Source organism: Nyctibius grandis, chromosome 1 (genome assembly GCF_013368605.1).
Source record: "Nyctibius grandis isolate bNycGra1 chromosome 1, bNycGra1.pri, whole genome shotgun sequence".
Classification (NCBI taxonomy): domain Eukaryota; kingdom Metazoa; phylum Chordata; class Aves; order Nyctibiiformes; family Nyctibiidae; genus Nyctibius; species Nyctibius grandis.
The window spans coordinates 96,967,650-96,986,679 of NC_090658.1; the positions used below are offsets into that span (position 1 = coordinate 96,967,650).

At 46.3% G+C, this 19,030-nt stretch overlaps 2 protein-coding genes across 2 annotated transcripts; one reads left to right on the forward strand and one right to left on the reverse strand.

Annotated features, from left to right (window-relative positions):
- Positions 1-685: 685 nt before the first annotated feature.
- MTO1 (mitochondrial tRNA translation optimization 1) lies at positions 686-8,810 on the reverse strand. Its single transcript, XM_068407820.1, is given in 16 exon segments — positions 686-1,391; positions 1,394-1,451; positions 1,453-1,482; positions 1,484-1,495; positions 1,664-1,681; positions 1,683-1,822; positions 2,548-2,666; positions 3,156-3,327; positions 3,409-3,613; positions 4,080-4,210; positions 4,475-4,665; positions 4,801-4,913; positions 6,144-6,433; positions 6,888-7,005; positions 8,138-8,337; positions 8,561-8,810. Coding segments are annotated over 16 exon segments (2,118 nt in total). The 5' UTR covers positions 8,772-8,810; the 3' UTR covers positions 686-1,281.
- A 314-nt stretch (positions 8,811-9,124) lies between these two features.
- CGAS (cyclic GMP-AMP synthase) lies at positions 9,125-18,589 on the forward strand. The gene is given in 6 exon segments (XM_068406258.1): positions 9,125-9,717; positions 9,719-9,934; positions 10,842-11,064; positions 11,905-12,150; positions 13,548-13,650; positions 17,187-18,589. Coding segments are annotated over 6 exon segments (1,491 nt in total). The 5' UTR covers positions 9,125-9,357; the 3' UTR covers positions 17,530-18,589.
- Positions 18,590-19,030: the final 441 nt, after the last annotated feature.

Below are 19,030 nucleotides of genomic sequence, written 5' to 3' on the forward strand. Positions count from 1 at the left end.
GCCAACAAAAAGGAGTTGCTCCAACTCCTTTCTCTGGACAGAAAAGGAACCACTCACCCAGAGCAAATAAGACAGAGAAAAGTTCAGGATCATAATTTCATAATGACAGGCATATATATGTGGTTTACACTTGGACTCAATGATCTTTAGCGTCTTTTCCAACCTAGACAATTCTACGATTTAACTGCAACAAAACTTCTTCCCAAGCCTGTTTGCCCAGTCAATTGAGAAGATGTTCAGAAATGAGACTAGCATTGGAGACTGCTGTGTAAGTCAGGTACGGATTCAGTAGGTGTGCAGCAACAGCTTGAATTTAGCGTTTCTTGATAGTACATGACAAACTGACTGCCCAACATGTATCTTGTTCAGATGCAAGTTATATTACTGCCAGTTGCAGGACCAGTGCTGATGAGAAACCCCTGGTCCTACTCCCCTGGCCTGCGAAGCCACCCACCCCCTACCCTCAGCATGTCAGCCACCACACTGCCCAGAGCTGACGTTCCTGGGGCAAGTTCTGACATGGCCCCCACCTTCCTCAGCATGCTGGCCCAGGCAGTGAGTCTCGCTCCAGCTGCCCTCACCAGCTCTGTAATGAAACTTGCCCCACCTTACCTGCGTGAATTGTGACCCAGTGAACGGCCAAGGCTCTACTGAAAGCTAAATGACCACCAAGTTCTTCAGCAAGTTTCAAGATAAGCGTTGTTTATTTTAGAGAAAAACAAAACCAAACAGGATACAGTGTTTACATTCAATCGGTCTCCTACATAAGTTTAAACATTCATGTGGCACACATTTTCATAGCAAGTGTTCCTGTTGGCTGACATCACACTAAAACATCAGACTGTGCATAGTCACTGCACAGTTGTGAACACAAGTACTAAAGTCAACAGAGTACACTTTCCAGCTCAAATCCTCTTGTGCTGCCGTGGGTTCAGCATGGTAACATTTCTTACTCATTTCAGAAGAGCAAAACACTGTCCTTTCCACCATGCTTTAAAACAGATTTTGACTGACATCTTCCAATTCAGTGGAATTTTAAAAGCAATTCCCCTGTCTTTTCATTTGGATTGGCAAAATCACAGGCTTTATTTAGGTTCCTGAGCATTTACTTAAGGTTTGCACATTTGTCATCTTTGTTCTACTCAATGACACTGCCACAGGACACAACTAGAACTGCTTTGGATCCAGCCGGCATCTGTTTTATTTGTGAAGAGGCTTGTGAGTACAGATGATCTTCCCACCTACTCCGGCAGGAGGTGTACACTTCTCTACAAAGGTGTTTTAACAAAGGTACTCTTGTGCCTCTTTAGAAAACTCTGCTGAAATCTGTCTTTGGGAAGTTGCTTTCTCTGAGCACATTTTTCCTGGTAAATACTTGCCAGTCGGAGGTACAGCTTTAGCTTCTCTGTCTTCTGGTGATTGGTTTTCACAAATCTTAGCAGGTTAACAATAAGCAGCTGGTGTAATTCCAGGGATGCGGCTTGACTGCACCAATCTGCGTGTAGAAACAGGAGCAAGTTAACCAAGACTGAAACTAGTGGGAAATGAGATCAAAATCTGTGGGCTATTCCTTTCCCTGATTCTCCTCACCCCCCAGGTCCCTTGGGAAGACACAGAAAGGGATTTCACTGCTGTTCAATCTTGCTGTGGCCCAGTATCTTACCGTCTGTGGACGGTTAGAAGTCCAGTTTCTCCCGCACCTCTGCTGAGAGCGATGCATCAATAGCAAAGTAATCTAAGTCCTCTGGCAGTCGGAGGGCTTCATCACGACGCACTTCTTCTATTTCCTGCTGTTGATTGACTACACACCACTCGTAAGCAGCTGTGATGGAAGATCAGGGAAACAAGACCACCAGATATAGATGTTCACGTGCAACAGATCACTTGCAGGAATTCTTCAAAGCAGAATGAGCGATTCCACTGAGACAGTCAAAAGCTCCTAAGCAAGTTTCCAGCCTCACAGACTAAAAAGCCTAATTCACAGAATGGTTGGGGTTGGAAGGGACCTCTATAGATCAACTAGTCCAACCCCCTGCCAAAGCAGGTTCACCTAGAGCACGTTGCACAGGATCGCGTCCAGGCGGGTTTTGAATATCTCCAGAGAAGGAGACTGCACAACCTCCCTGGGCAGCCTGTTCCAGTGCTCTGTCACCCTCAAAGTAAAGAAGTTTTTCCTCATATTTAGATGGAACTTCCCATGTTTCAGTTTGTGCCCATTGCCCTTTGTAATTCACATCACTACTTTGGAAGAAGTCATATTCCTTAATTTGTTACAGGAATTAAAATACACATGTTGGCTTTTCCTCTCCTCCCAAGAAAGGACGGTCTATTTGACAGAGCAGTAAGGAGGGAAAACGCAGGAGTGAACATGAATAACTAATCTCACCCCACAAAGTGAAACACAGGTGCTTGCATAGGGCTGTGGCCTATGGTAAAAGGTGCATGCTCTGATAACAGTGTTCACACTGGGATGAATGGGCTGGCTCTCCCCTTACTGAACAAAATGTACGCAGATCCCACTAACAGATCGTAACTCTTGTACTCTACCTTCTATTTTCAGTCTCTCTGCCAGTTCTCTCCATTGAGCAAGCTTTCCCAGGGCCTCTGGGACAGCCCTTGCCAGAACCTCCATGTTGGCTTCTGGATATTGAAGGATGTCAAAGGCACTGTGGAGAACAAGAGTACGTTTTTATGCTAGGAAGCAGTCATTTGCGTAAGGCAGATTTACAGCTGTTCCCAGCTCAAACATGTAGAGATCTCAGCATACGCCAGAACAACGGCAGAGCCAAGCTCACCTCCCTACTGTCTCCTCTCAGTACACAGAGAGCTGTTAAACTCTTGAAGAGGGGCTCTTTATGAGAAATGAACAGCCAGATAAAGGGGATAAGGTAAGGGCATCAAGGGGAACCTTTCACACAGATTGAGTCAGCCAGGTCTTAGTCACTGATTTAAAAAAACAGAAAAGATAAGGTGAGATAAAGGATGGATAAGGGAAGCAAGGGCAAATATCAGGTGTCTGTCCCCTAAAGGTGATAAAGCTGGAATCTTGGAGTACTGACAGCTTCAGGAAGGATGGGCAAATGCTGTGAAACCACTAGCCAGATGTGCGAAAGCAAGCGCAGGTCAGACCAGAAAGCTTCAGCTGTAACCTTTACCTGACAGGCGACCTTCGACTGCTACTGATGGGAACTTCTGGTATTAACTGGGACCATTTGGATTTGCTGAGCTGAAGGGATTTTAGTGTTGCAATTCCATCCTCTAAAGCAGCTCTCATCTTCACTGCTTGTTCATACCGCTGCTGTGACACACACCCAGCTTCTTCAAAACCTGCAAAGACAGATGGCATATGAGACAAAGGTCAACAATCAGGCAGGGCTGCTCACTGCAGGAGCCACCCTAATAAAATACCTCTGTGGGTGAGCCTGGCATCGGCATTGTCAGGCCGGAGGGACATGCGGAACTCCACGCGGCTGGTGAACATCCGGTATGGCTCGCTGGTGCCCAGAGTGGTAAGGTCATCGATCAGGACACCAACGTAGCCTTCGGTGCGACTGACAATGAAAGGGGGCTTGCCGTGAACCCGCAGGCAAGCATTGATCCCAGCAATCACACCCTAAGCAGACAGAAAACAAAACAAAAAAACATTTATTGGTCTCTTTGTGGCTAAAATACCAGCACATCTGCCTCCAAAGACTCATGTATCAAACTGTACCCTGGAAAATGCAATAGTGTCTGCTAGTAATCTAGGCAGTTTCTTTCTTGCGATACGACGAGTGTCTGAAGGGCTTCTTGGCCCCTGCTGACAGGATCATAGACAATTCCCATGTTTTCAATTATACCCATTGCACAGTCTCCATGCCAAAACACTTGATAGTGCTTCCAATTACATTTGTTACTGCAATCTGTAACAGCAATTGTAGATAATAAGTAAACATATCTGGGCAAGTCTGGAATAGGGGTAAGCAAGAAAAGAACATTTCATTAGCAAAAGATGGGCTTAGCAAGACTGCGCATCAAAGACAAATGCCAAGGCAATATCCCTTTCCGAGCGCTGAGTATACATGATCAGATTCACCCACCTGAGCTGCAGCTTCTTCATAGCCTGTAGTGCCATTTATCTGGCCTGCAAAGAAGAGGCGCTGAACAAGATGAGACTCGAGAGAAGCAGTCAGTTGACGGGGATCTAAAAAATCATATTGCACCCCGTAGCCTATGACAAACAACAAGACAGATCTTATGGGAGGGATTTTGAAGGTCCCTGTTTATCAGTAGAGGCAATCAGTGGGGCAGAATGGCTTAGGTTATCAGCTTTTATTTACGATTTAAAAACAATCAAGGAAAAATCCCTGCATCCAAGAATTAACTTCATTTCATATTTCCTTTGCTTTGCTATGCTCTGCTCTAAACAAAATCTGTTTTTTATTAACTGGCAATCAATACAACAAATAGATTTAAAACTATTCACCCCTCTCACCTGGCTGTAACATCTTGGCTTTTTCCAAGCCTGGGATGGATTTGATCACCTGCTCCTGGAGCTCAGGTGGCAGCGTCATCGACATGCCTTGGGGGTAAATGACATTGGACTCCAAGCCTTCAGGCTCCAGCCACACCTGATGTTCTCGGTTTGGGAAGCGCAGAACCTTTGATTCAAGAGAGGGGCAGTACCTGCAACAGTAAATAGCCATGAGCACCACCTGACATGGAGAAAAAGTAACTTTCCAGAAGTAAAGCAGGGGAGACCCACAGCTTCAGACTGTCAGCTCGTGCCATCGATAGCCTTGCGTGATGCCACTTACTTACCGTGGGCCCCTCGTTGTCTCCCTTACATGGTTGTTCAGGTGGAGGTTATCACAGATAATTTGCTGGGCTTTCAGGGTAGTGTGAGTCAGGTAACATGACAGCTGATCTTCTGGCTGAAAGAGGCCAAAGCTCACTTTAAGTTAATCCAGTCACAACACCGTACTCTTACTGAACAACTCTGTTTGAGGCTCTCCAAGGGCTTTTCCATGACAGTTGGCTCTCACTTCCTGGAGAGGTGGGTAGTGCTGTCATACCCACTGTACAGACAGAACACGAGCAATCAGAGAGCTTGAGCAACATGCCCAAAAGCAGACCAAGAACCGAACAGAACTTGGGATTCCAGAATTCAAGTTCTATTCTATACCCTGTACTCCTAATTACAGGATGGATATTCCTATTAAAGCAACACGTTGTATCACAGCATTCAAATTAAGCACAGGAATTCAAAGCTTTGAAGAGGAGTAAGTGATGACCCTACAGCTAACAGCCAATTAAAGAGTTTGCTGAAGAAAAAAAAAGAAATCTCTCAAACCCCTGCAATTAACATGAAAAATTCAAGGTTTGGAAAAAAACACCATGTAAAGTATTTCACTGATTTTTCTGAAAGCGAGTCAATGTACTCACATTCAAATTAGCAATAATGTTGCACCTCAACTCCTTAAAACCTTTCCTACACATACTGAGGATTTAAAGTGATATTACTTTCACCCCACCCCGATTATAATAGGTTATCACAATTCCTATATGCTCTGGGACAAATTAACTCCTGATACTTAATTCTGTGCTGTTTAACTACATCGTGTAGGAACGCCATCCATTTTCCAAAACTTTCTTTGGAAAATTGAGTTTCTTCTGCTTTTCAGTTACTGTTAACATGCAACCTCTGAGCTCTGTGGACAACTCCACCCTTTCTCTTTCCTAGTCAACACTACTAATGACCTCTAATTTCAACATTTTAATCTTATTCTAGAGCTGGGGTAACAAGCAAGACATCATACATCTCCACAATACAGGTCTAATACTGGAAGCATTTTGTAAACCACCCATGTAACCAGCACATGAATACTACTACTAACAATATCGTATTTCACGCAATTCTGAATCTAAAAGTAAAGAAAGTTTGGTTCTCAAGTTGGGAAGTGAGAAGAAAACAGTACTTGCTTTCAAAAGAAAACAAGCAATTTCTCCCTTTGCACAGAGAATCCTCACAAACATAACGCCTCCAGTATGAATACAGCCCAGCTCCCTTTCCCAGCCATCAACTCCCTGGCTGATTCTGAGCATGACATTCCCAGAACCGCTCCCCACCTCCCTCTACGTGCATCTGATGTGTGCTACCCCACCTTGATCCACACAGCCTCGCTGAGGAAGCTGAACGGCACCGGAGGATTGTCAGCTGCACGTTCCTCCAGACCACTGAAGTCAATTGTGTCTTTGGCAAGTCGGGGCGGTGTACCAGTCTTCAGCCTGCCCACAGCAAATCCCAGTTTCTCCAGAGTCTGAGCCAGCCCGATGGCTGGCTGGTCTCCTAGCCGCCCGGCTGGGTGCATCTCCAGTCCGATGAGGACCATACCTCTCAGAAAAGTACCGGTGGTCAGGATAACACTCCCAGCATGTACTGTGCTCCCATCCCCTGAAACAGCGTTTTCAGAGATGCACATATTTCAGTATCAACAAAGCCCCAGAAAACACATCCCTGGGAAAAATTCCCATCCAGGCCTTTATTTTGGAAAGGTCATTTACTAGAACAGCAAAGGGTAATAAAGCATGAGTCTGCTAGTAACAGGACACCACTGCCCTAACGCTCTCGGCAGCACACACCATTTACCAAATAAAATCTCAAAACGCAGCATAGAATTCTGTATCACTAGCCCAAACAAAATTAAACGTGTAACCTGCCAATATCCTATCAATCCAAGTATGTTTTTCATCGCATTACATGTATTAACCTAGTTTAGGTCACACTTGGTCTAAATCACCTCTGTCAGCCAAATCAACCTTCTCACTACTGAATCAGAAATGTTCATCCCAAAGGCTGCTCTTAGTATAGAGTAACTGAAGGTGCTTACTGAGTTACTAGCACATACCCAGAACGACTCCTGTGACTTGGCATTTCCCAGGATGGTCTGGTTCTGGCTCTGCCAAGAGAAGATCCTCCACAGACGCCTCATGAACTGTCAACAGTGGTGTGTTAAGGATTTCTTTCTGTCATGAAAGGAGTTACTGCAAAAATTTAGGAAGTTATGAGACATATGGGCAGTCCCAAACCCTGCTGATTTCCAAAACATCTATCACCCTCTTCCATTCTCACCAGGTCACTTGGCAGACACCCAGTGGTGACATGACTGCCATCAGGGGAGCTCGATCTTGGTTTTGTATACATTTGTATACATTTATTTATTTCCATTATTATTACTATACTCTTTTTCATTATTATAATTCATTAAAACTGTTTTAACTTTCCAACCTGCAAGTCTCTCTCTTTTCTCTTTTCCTTCCCCTTCTGGGGGGGGAAGGGTTAAATAGAGAGCATGTGCCACCGGTGTAATAGCCAGCCCAGCTTTAAACTGTGACAGAAGCAGAACTTTTCATTCATGGATAAGAATTTAAGCTCAAAAGAAACTATTTGGTCATGAAGCCTGACCTGTATATAAAGTGCTAGATAATTTTTTAAACTATGCCGAGCTCCAACAACTTACACTGCATTGAAGTACCAAACAGAAAGGTATCTAGGTTTGATAGGAAAATATTTAAAAAAAAACCCCAATCTGTCCTCCATCATTGTCTGTAGTTTATCCTAGTACTTCAGATTTGAGTAATTCCTTCTAATACTCTAACAAATACACAAAAAAATCGCTGGAAATAAAAATGCGTTTTTAAACTAGTCATTGGTCTCGACTTTCTCTTAAAATACCACCACTCCCATATAACAGCGGCTGCCATTTTTACCAGGCTCTCTGTACAGATATCCCCACACGCGGTTTATGCACCCTTACACAGGGTGACCTCGGGGCTACCACCCACACCAGCACTCCCGTTCCCAAGCCGATGCTCTCCAACCCCTCCGCCTCGGCTGGGGCACGCAGGTGCGGCTGCCTCGGGGCGCTGCGGGGCAGCGGAGCCGCGGGCTCGGGCAAGGCTGCTCCGCCCGTCCAACCGCACCGCACAGCAGCCGCCCCCGCCGCTGCACACGGACGCCTCGGGCCGAGTTCTCAGAGACACCGGCCGATCTCTGCACAAAGCCAAGCGCAACCCGCCAGCGTCCCCGCGGGAGGGCAGCGAGGCGCTCCGGCTCCGCTCGCAGCCCGCCCCGGCGCCGGCCCCCGCCCGCTCTCACCTGCATGTTCTCCTTGTAGCGGCCGCGGTCGATCTGGGCGCGGAGGCCCCACACGGCCGGGCCCTTGCAGCGGTTCAGCACCTTGTAATGGACCCCGGAGCCGTCGCAGACCCGGCCGCAGAGTCCGTCCAGGGCGTCCACCTCTCTCATAAGATGCCCCTTCCCGATGCCACCGAAGGAGGGGTTGCAGGACATCTCTCCTAGGGAGGGGACACACGGACACCCCTCACCACCGCCGCCCGAAGCTCCCGCAACCTCCCAGGCTCAGCGCCGCTCCCCGCACCAGGGAGCCCCGAGGAGCCCGCAGGAAACGGTCCCGGCCCGGACGGCAGCGGCAGGCCGCGCCGGCTCCGCGCGGTACCATCCCCCCTCCGCCCGCGACCGAGCCCGGCCCCGACCCGACCCGGGCAGCCCCGGCGGTACCGATGGTGCTGATCTTGTGTGTGAGCAGCAGAGTGCGGGCCCCGCCGCGAGCGGCCGCCGCCGCCGCCTCCGTCCCCGCATGGCCCCCACCGATCACCACCACCTCGAAACGCGGTGCCGCCGCTGACCCGGCCCCGCTGCCCGCCCGGCGGTGCCCGGGGCGCGGAGCCGGGGGTAGCGCCAGGCGACGCCAGCTCCTACGCAACAACATGGCGCCTACCGGCAGCGGCAGTGAGAGCCCGCCCGGCAGCGGCGGAACCGGAAGCGAGGGGCGGGCACGCCGCCGCGTCTCGTCTGCTGGGGGCGGGAGCGGTAGAGCCGTGCGCTCCAGGTGGTAGCGGCGGTGCCAGGCAGGGCGTCCCTGTGCGGTCGCCTGTTTCCCCGCTCCGTGAGGAGCAGCCCCGGCGGGCGGCGCTTACTGCTACTCTGGCGGTAGCGAGCGGCTGGTGAGGCCGCGCGGTGCCGGTGCCCGCGTGCCCTCGCCCCGCGGGCGGGTGGGGCCGCCTGAGAGCGGGAAAATGCTCCCAGTGGGTCGGAAGGAGGCGGGCAGCCGCGCCCCCGGGATGGCCCGGCCCGGCTGCCGGAGGTTTCCCGCGCCCGGGCTGTCGGGCAGATCCAGGCAGGGCCGGGCAGCGCAGCTGTGCGCGGGTGGCCTGGCCCCCCGCCCGGCGGGGGTTTCGTTTCCTCGGCGGGGGCGCGCTGCCTGGAACAGGAACTTGCCTGAGGCGAGAGGCGGGAAACCACCTCCCGCGAGCGCGCGCTCGCCGTCCTGCGGGTGCGGAGAGGGAGTGGAGGCCATGGACGGCGGCGGCGGCAAAGGGGAGCGGGGCCGGCGGGGAGCGCGGCCCGCAGCCCCGCGGGGCCGGGGCGCGGCGAGGGGCGCAGCCCGCAGCTCCTCGCGGGGCCGCGGCGCTGGCGGCAGCCCGGGCGGCGCTGGCGGTAGCAGGGGTCGCGCCGCCACCCTCCGGGCGCCGCGGCGGGACGGAGACACCACCCGACGCGGCCGCCCGGCGCGGCGAGCCTCCGTCGGCAGGAGCCTGCCGGCAGGCCCGGCAGCAGACGGGGGAGAGGCGCCCTCCGCTCCTCGGAGCGCGGCACCGGCTGCCCGAGCCCCCGCGGCGCGGAGGCGAGCAGCGGTGCCCGACGGGGCGGTCGCCCCCCCCCGTGGCCGCCTGCAGCCCCCCGTCGGCAGCGGGCGGCCTGCGCCTCCGGGAGGTGCTGTCGCGGCTCAGCCTGGGCCGCCAGGACGTGTCCGAGGCGTCGGGGCTGGTGAACCAGGTCGTCTCGCACCTGATCCAGACCATCCGCAGCACGGACGGCAGCTTCAGCTCCATCGAGCGGCTGGGCGCCGGCAGCTACTACGAGCACGTCAAGGTGGGTCCGACGGGGCTGGGGGGCACGCAGCCGAGGTGCCGGGCCGGGCTGGGCTTCGGGCTGGTGCCGCAGCGTAGCCGGGTGGAGGGGCGGTGTGCGCGGCGGCAGGCGAATCCCCGGCGGCCGGCAAGCGCAGGGGGCGGCGGGGGGCTCCCACAAACCTGCTTCGCGCTGCTCCTGGCGCTTCAGAACAGCTGTAAGTTGGCCCATCCCGACAAGAAAAGACTTTAAGGATTAAGGATACTACGTTAATTAACAATAATTAATTATAAAATAGCTAACTTACCGAAAGAGGAATGTACGTGCATTTAGTAAAAGACGCTGCCGGAACGGGACTCGCTTTAAAGCCGCAGCAAGCCCCTGCCCTTGCACAGCACGCAGGTAAGCCCAGTGTAACTGGACGACTCGGGTCTAGCACTGCATGAAAGGCTCTGTGCCAAGTTTTAGTTTATAGTTTTTTCAAAAAGCAAGAGAAATAGCAATACCTTTTTTTTCTGGTTCCAGCTCAATCAGAAACAAAGTCAAACATGGGGACACTTTTTTTTCCCAAACTAGCCTCAGGCACGGCAGTGCTTTTTTTTTTTTTTTTCCCTCACAGCTGATTCCTATGTGCAAAAGGATGACTAAGATCAGCATTTCTGCATTACTCTGAACAGCTTAAGAATCTTAAAACTCTCTTAAAAATTAATAACTTGGAAAGCTCAAAAATGAACTGCTATCAGAAAATTGCTCTTCTCCACTTGAATGCACAACAATCTTGTAACACAAATCCACAGAAATAAGCTCATATTTCACAGCAGACATAAGTACACCGATGCAGTTGTAGATAAAACCACAACCGGTATAAAAGCCTAAAGGGAATAAAACCTAAGTTGCACATTGACTGCTGTATTCTCGTACTTTGCAGATATCTGAACCAAATGAGTTTGACATCATGCTTGTAATGCCTGTTGCAAGACTGCAGCTGGATGAATGTGATGACACCGGAGCATATTATTATCTAACATTCAAAAGAAATCCAAAAGAAAAGTATTTGCAGAAGTTTTTAGATGAAGATGGAAAATTGTCAGCCTTTAAAATGCTTGAAGCACTAAGAGAAATTATTAAACGAGAAGTAAAAAACATTAAAAGTAAGTACTGGGAGAACACTTAGGAGAACACCTAAGCTTCACCTAGGAGTGCTAAAAATCCAGTTACATTGTGCATATGCATTGCCCTGTCATTAATAAAATATGTTTTTTTTTTTCCCCCCCGTCAAAAGTCTCTTTGTGGCAATGTAGCTATAACTGTAACCCCTCCTGTCCCAGGTATCTCAAGTTTGTTCTTGTGCTAAGAATCACGACAGGTACATCAGAGTAAATCAAGTTATGTGATTAACCCGTTGCTCTGCTATACAATCCTCTTTCTGTATGAAAATAATGAATATTAAGGGTTCTGTTGTGTGCTCGGTACTTCCTGCATGACCTATATATTTTGAATCTATCTTCTGTATTCAGAGAGCCATTTGCGGAACTGGTAGCCAAAGGAAAAGCTTTCTTTTATACATTATCTCATATTTTACATCGATCTATAAAGAAAATATATCCCCTTTTAGGGTGCTCTCTTTCTCCAAAGCCTTCAGAAACATTGTGGCCAAATCTCTTTCACTCTCAGTGTTTTCAACAGTGAAGCAGTTCATTGGAAAACATAACCGTATTTCTGATTCTGTAGACATAGTAAATCAAACAAACACAGTAGTTCAACAAGAGCGTTCCTTATTTCATAGAACTCAACAGGCCTTTTTAATGTTTTCTTTAAAATCCATATCCTGTAGGATAAAGAGCCAGTGACTGAACCCAGATATTTCTTTTGATTGATTATAAATTCCTTTTAAGTAAAAACCTTAGCATTTTAAAAAAAATTTCTAATTTATAAAAGTTTCTAATATATAAAAGAATATATATAAAAATTAATTTATTCTTTGTTACTAGATGTGGAAGTAACTGTGAAAAGGAAAAAGGCTGGAAGCCCTGCAATAACTCTTCAGATCAAAAAACCTCCAGCAGAAATATCAGTGGACATCATCTTGACACTGGAAGTTCAGCAGAGCTGGCCGCCCAGCACACAGGATGGCCTCAAAATTGAACAGTGGCTGGGAAGAAAAGTCAGGGGAGACATGAGAAATAAACCACTTTATTTAGTAGCCAAACAAAACAAAAGAGAAAAGGTTCTAAGAGGTACCTCAAATACAGACAATAAGTTACAAAATACCTTCTCTGCAACTTACAAGTGCTATAAAAAGGGTATCCAGATTCTGTTCAGAATTCTGCCTTTGAGGTACAGATCTTTATCTTATCCTGGATATATCCAGATCAATTGAAATCCCTCTTTAAAACATCAGACTTGTGACACTGCTTATCCTGTACTGAAACCTAAAGGCAGAACAGCTCTGCCAGGCTGTACACTAACCATTCCTAAGAGCATTATATTAAATCTAAGTCAGACACATGAACATGAACCTCTTCTGTGCTAGTGCTGTACTTAACAGCAACATCCACTCCTTTGCTTTGTAAGAAAAAAAAAATTAAAAATTTCTAAAAAGGCAAGGAACATCCCTGTAAGTGGGACTGCCTATACAAGTTACCTCCTTCTGCAGGAAGTAAACTGTGTAGTTTTCTAGGAAGATACATTATTTCTCATTGAACTCTGGAATGGTTACAACATATTTTTTTTTCTTCAGACCCCTCTCACAGCAAGCCTACATTAGCTTGAGGAAACATCCCAACTTGTCATTGCATTATGAGAACAGACAATTTCAGCAAAAAGAGTTCAGGCAATCTGTTGTTTTTTTGTTTGGGTTTTTTTTTTTGTGTGTGTGTGTGTTTTTGGTTGGGTTTTTTTGTTGTTTTGTTTTTAATTAGCATGCCCATCTTAACAATGCCAAATAAATCATTACTGCTCTACTGAGCTATCTTATTCTGTGAAAATTAAGTGCAAAGAGTAACTGAACGAAAGAGGCAAGGGAAACAGTCTAACTTCCGTTAATGAAGAGAAAAATGATTGCTGGTGCTTTAAAAACAGGAGGCTGAGCTATATTAATCGTTCTTTTCAGAAACATTACCAGAAGAACAAAAACAAATGCTTTAGAACAGTCACCTTACCTGAGACAAACTCTCAAGCCTATTACTTGCACAAAGAAATTGAAAACAATGATGCAGATTTTTTTTAATTCAAAACCAGAATGGTTACGCAGTAAGGCTAATAGAACAGAAATTCAAAGGTAGTAGATTTCTTTGAGTAGTGTAGTTCCCCAAATCACGTTCAACAAATGTAGGAGAGGTTCAGAATTAGGCTTAATTTTAAAGTAAATCCAAACATCCTTAAGAATATAGTTAAAGCATCTGAACAATTATGTCCTATATTAATAACATTCTAATTGTCTTTGGAGCAGCAGGGGAATTAAGGAGGAATTAAGTAATTGTAGTCACTGAATTATGATTTTTTTTTTTTAAAGCTCAAAGAAATTGCTGATATTTAAAATTAAGTCAATTATAAAGTGACTTTTTTTCTTTTGGTTACAGACACTGGTATTTACTGCTGTGTAATAATTTAACAATCTTGTACTCAACTTTAGGAAACACCTGGCGACTCTCTTTCTCGCATATTGAGAAGGCCCTGCTGAACAACCACGGCAACGCAAAGACATGTTGTGAATCTGATGGACCAAAGTGCTGTAGGTTGGTATTTCATATGAATACTTTAAGCCTGCATGAGCCATACTAGCACTGTTTCAGTTTAAGAATTTGATCTAAGACTAATTACTCATAATAGGGAGCAAGAATAAGGCTTTTAGGTGTCATTGTTCTATAGCAGTACAACACTGCATGTACTTGCTCAATATCTGACTTGGGTTACTCAGCAAGAGGTAGAAACAAATTACATCACAGTTTTACACTCCAGACTTGCCTTAGGAAGCTAAATACTTGTTAAATAATCTTTCCCAAACTCAGTCCTGTTCAGAAGAACCATGGAATCATAGAATGGTTTGGGTTGGAAGGGACCTTTAAAGGTCATTTAGTCCCACCCCCCTGCAGTGAACCTTTCCTCGTAGGAGAGGTGTTCCAGCCCTCTGATCATCTTCGTGGCCCTCCTCTGGACTTGTTCCAACAGCTCCATGTTTCTCCTGTGCTGAGGACCCCAGAGCTGGACGCAGTACTCCAGCTGGGGTCTCACCAGAGTGGAGTAGAGGGGCAGAATCACCTCCCTCAACCTGCTGGCCATTCTTCTCTCAATGCAGCCCAGGATATGGTCAGCTTTCTGTGCTGCAAGCGCACATTGCTGGCTCATTTCCAGCTTTTCATCCACCAGTACCCCCAAGTCCTTCTCCTCAGGGCTGCTCTCCATCCCTTCATCCCCCAGCCTGTATTGGTGCTGGGGGTTGCCCTGACCCAGGTGCAGGACCTTGCACTTGGCCTTGTTGAACCTCATGAGGTTCACATGGGCCCACTTCTTGAGCTCATCCAGGTCCCTCTGGCTGGTATCCTGTCCCTTGGGTGTGTCAACCACACCACTCAGCTCGGTGTAATCTGCAAACTTGCTGAGGGTGCACTCGATGATACCACTGTTTGTGTCATTGATGAAGATATTAAAACAGTAGTGGTCTCAGTACAGACCCCTGAGGGACACCACTTGTCACCAGTCTCCAGCTGGACATTGAGCTGTTGCCCACTACCCTCTGGATGCGACCATCCAAACAATTCCTCATCCACCAAACAGTCCACCCATCAAATCCATATCTCTCCAATTTAGAGAGAAGGATGTTGTGGGGGACTGTATCAAAGGCCTTACAGAAGTCCAGACAGATGACATCTGTAGCTCTTCCCTTGCCCACTGATGTAGTCACTCCATCACAGGAGGCCACTAGGTTGGTCAGGCAGGACTTGCCCTTGGTGAAGTCATGCTGGCTGTCTCGGATACCTCCCTGTCCTTCATGTGCCTTAGCATAGCTTCTAGGAGGATCTATTCCATGATCTTCCCAGGCACAGAGGGGAGGCTGACAGGTCAGCAGTTCCCAGGATCCTCCTTGCTACCCTTTTTAAAAACAGGTGCAATGTTTCCCTTTTTCCAGTCACGAGGGTCTTCACCTGACTGCCCTGGCTTTTCAAATGTCATGGAGAGTGGCTTGGTAACTACAACAGGCAATTCCCTCAGGACTCTAGGATGAATCTTGTCAGGTCCCATTCCTCGGGTGGTCACGAACCTGATCTTCTCTTATAGGGGGAGGGACTGTGCTCCTCCAGTCCCTACCTTGAGGTCCATCCATTCAAGAGGCATGGGAAGAGAGGTTGCCAGTGAAGACTGAGGCAAAAAAGTTCTTGACTACCTCAGCCTTCTCCTCATCTGTGGGCACCAGTTTGCCAGTCTTGCTCATCAGGGGGGGTACGCTTTCTTTGACTTTCCTTTTCTGGCTGACATACCTGTAGAAGCCCTTCTTATTAATTCTCTGCGTCCCCCTTGCCAAGTTCAGCTCAATCCTTGCCCTTCCTGACCCCATCTCTACACAACCAGGCAGCATCCCTATGCTCTTCCCAGGACACCTGTCCCTGCTGCCAGTGCCTGTGCACTTCCTTCTTGCCCTTTAGTTTTACCAGCAGATCTCCACTCAGCCATGCTGGTCTCTTGCCTTCCTTGCCTGATTTCTTATACCCGGGGATTGAGAGCTCTTGCGCTCCATGGAAAGTGTCCTTGAAGATCTGCCAGCTCTGTTCTGCTCCCCTGTTGCTGAAGGCAGTTTCCCAGGGGGTCCTATTGACTGATTTCTTGAACAGATGGAAGTTTGCTTTCCTAAAATTCAGAGTGTCTGACTTTTCTCTTTGCCTGACCCGTATCCCTCAGGACTGCGAACTCCACCAGTCCATAACTGCAGCCCAGGCTGCCTCCAGTCTTGATGTCGCCAGTTAGCTCACTTGTGTTCATGACCATCAGGTCCAGTATTGCATCGCCTCTGGTAGGGCTGTCTATTACCTGGCTTAAGAAGTCATCCTCCGTGCACTCCAGGAGTCTCCCCGATTGCCCGCACCTCGCCGTGCTAATTTTCCAGCAGATGTCAGGGTGGTTGAAGTCCCCCAGCAGGACAAGAGCCTGCAAGCACGATGCCTCCTGTAGCTGGAGTAAGAAGGCTTTGTCAATAGGCTCCCCTTGATCAGGTGGCCTGTAGTAAACACCAGCCACAAGGTTCCATTTGTTGCCTTGGTCTCCAATTCTTACCCTTAAGCTTTAAACCTGCTTGTGGCTATTCTTCAGAGACAGCTCTTCATACTCTATCCATTTCTTGATGTAGAGGGCAACCCCTCCACCCCTTCTTCCTTGCCTGTCCCTTCTTGAACAGCCTGTAGCCATTGATAGCTACACTCCAGTCATGGGACTCATCCCACCAAGTTTCAGTAATGGCGACTAGAACCAGCTTAAAAGTCTGGTGACTCAGCTTTCGGAGCTTTGGGAGCAAAATTACACTTCAGACCAAGGCAATTTCTAAAACAATGGTGAGACAAGAACTGCTGAATGGGATCAGGATGAATAAATGTGTTTTCACTCCAATAAAAACTGGTTTCAAGATTTCTTCAAAGAGAAAGAACAAAACCCACGAGGTACAGAACCTCCTTAATGGCAAACCAGCTTCTTAGTTTACTCAATTACACCTTGTACTGAATCAAGAAAGTCACAAGAGAACTAATGCATAATTCTTTGTCTTTGCTTTAGGAATCTTACTAGACATGCTATGCCCCTACCTAGCAGTATATTAAACTATATATACCTCTTGCCCTCGTGGTGTGCCACAGGAAGGTAGTGCCTTTTCCTTCAGTGTAAATCCAAGCCAAAAGAGCAGCTTGAATCCTAAGCCGTGCTCCAAGTTCCTGTTACACTGGTAGCATCTGCAGCTGGGAGACTGTACTGTGTAAGCACGCTGCTGGCCAACACTTTGTATTTCTGTGTTCCTGTGGCTACCAGTGAAAGTGGTGCATGCACAAAAATTATTGTTTAAAGTAGAAATCCTTCATTGCTAGAATCTGACTTCATAAGCAGTAGGTTCAAGGATTATCCAGCCGATTGCTGCACTTGTTTTCAGATTTTATTCAAAACATTATTGAAAATGTTATTCTATTAGAGTAAGAACATTTTTATTGCTTTCATGAATGTGTATTTAAATATCTAAAATACATATTTAGAACAGACTATGTAGAAAGTACCTAATGAATTCTTATTTAATTAACAGGAAAGGTTGTCTTAAGCTTCTGAAGTATCTTCTAGAGCAACTTAAAATGAAACATCCAAAAGAGGTGGACAAAATCTGTTCATATCATGTCAAAACTGTTTTTTTCTGCTCATGTGTCACGTGGCCAAATGACACAGACTGGCATTTGGGAGACCTGGACCACTGCTTTCAGAAATGTCTGGGATATTTTCTGGATTGCCTGCAAACGCGTCAGCTGCCACACTTTTTTATTCCCCAATACAACTTGCTCAGCCTGGAAGATAAAGCGAGCAGCGATTTCCTTTCAAGACAAATAAACTATCAGTTGAACAACGGATTCCCAATATTTCAGGAGAGGTTTTAAAAACATTGTTTACAAAAACTATCTAACCATGTCATTTGCATATTTAAAACCAGAAGTGTGTGATACAACAAAAACCATTACCAAAGTAATATTTATCTTTCCCTATCCAAACGTAGGTCACCTGCAGAATATCTTCAAGGTATACTAAGAATGTATAGAGGAATTTGCAATAGTTAATCTCCCACATGTAACTTCTACAATTCCAAATATAAAAGCATCTATGACTGGGTAAAGTGAAAAATGACAATTTTATTTAAAAAGAAGATCCACTGCAGAATATCCAAAATACACTCTTGCTTTCAAAAGAAAAAAAAAAAAAAAAAGGTCACTGGAGTTACTTTGACATAAACCAGAACAACTTCTCCAGATCAACTGGGTGGATGAAGACTTTTTTCAAAGAGTAGAAGTTACTGTGTCAATGAGCTTTTGTGTGACAAATCTTGTAGAAAGAAATGTATCTTCAGCTCGTATCAAGGAGGAAGAGTGTCCATGTGAAGGGTCATCAAAACCAAAATGCAGCATGAATCTGACATTCTCAGAATCAGAATTCAGCTCAATTTTTCTTATGTTGAAGAGTATGTGTGTTAGGAAAAAAGAATAATTATAGTATTCCCTATTACTAAAATTGTGCAGGTGATAAATACACAGCATTTGGGAACTGCTGTGCTGTAAGTAAATACATATTTTGCTTTTTCTTAAAAAAAAGCCACGGGAAGTCCATATTTTTAGCCTACTTTTTGAAGGCAAAATAATCTACTAGCTTAAATAATGCCCAAATTTCATCTCAATTATGAGCAAATAAAAAAAAAGGATGACCAGAATGATATTTAGAGAGTAATTTTACTAAAATATTCTCATCTCACTAGATTCAGTTTATTAGTTTTTCATTTACTCATATGACACATAAGTAAACACAAGTTCAGACCAAGCATCAAATGAAGGAATAACTCCTTCCCATGTAACTCCAAAGAGTGAAAACATACCCTATTATCATTAGCAGTCTGTATGACAGAACCTGACATCCAAATGTAAAATTTGAATCAACTTTATCTGAAAGAAATAAAAGCTGACCTTCAAATTTATTTTTTCTTCATGACTTTGTTAACATTGTTCTAGTAAACTCCACTTTTCTTCCTTAAGCTAGAAAATTACATCCATGAGAACAAAAGTAGAAGCTGTTTTTTTTTCTACTTAGCCACAAACATGTACTTCTTGTTATGCTCTCCTCCATTAGGAGGAAATGCAGGCTTCTCTCAAAAAAAAAAAGCTTGAGACACAAGTCTTAAGAAAAATTACTAAAATAGTAAACCAAAACATAATACTTGCTTCAGCAAACATCAGTTACTGGAAACAGAGCAGTTTTCAAACAACTAAGTTATCCTTGGAAGTGCTTCTGCATGCCACTGGCAGATGTGGCATATCAATGCAAAAGTACGGTATTTTGAAGCCACACTGACCAACATTGCCTACATTCACTAATCCATTTCTCTGAAAATAAAAG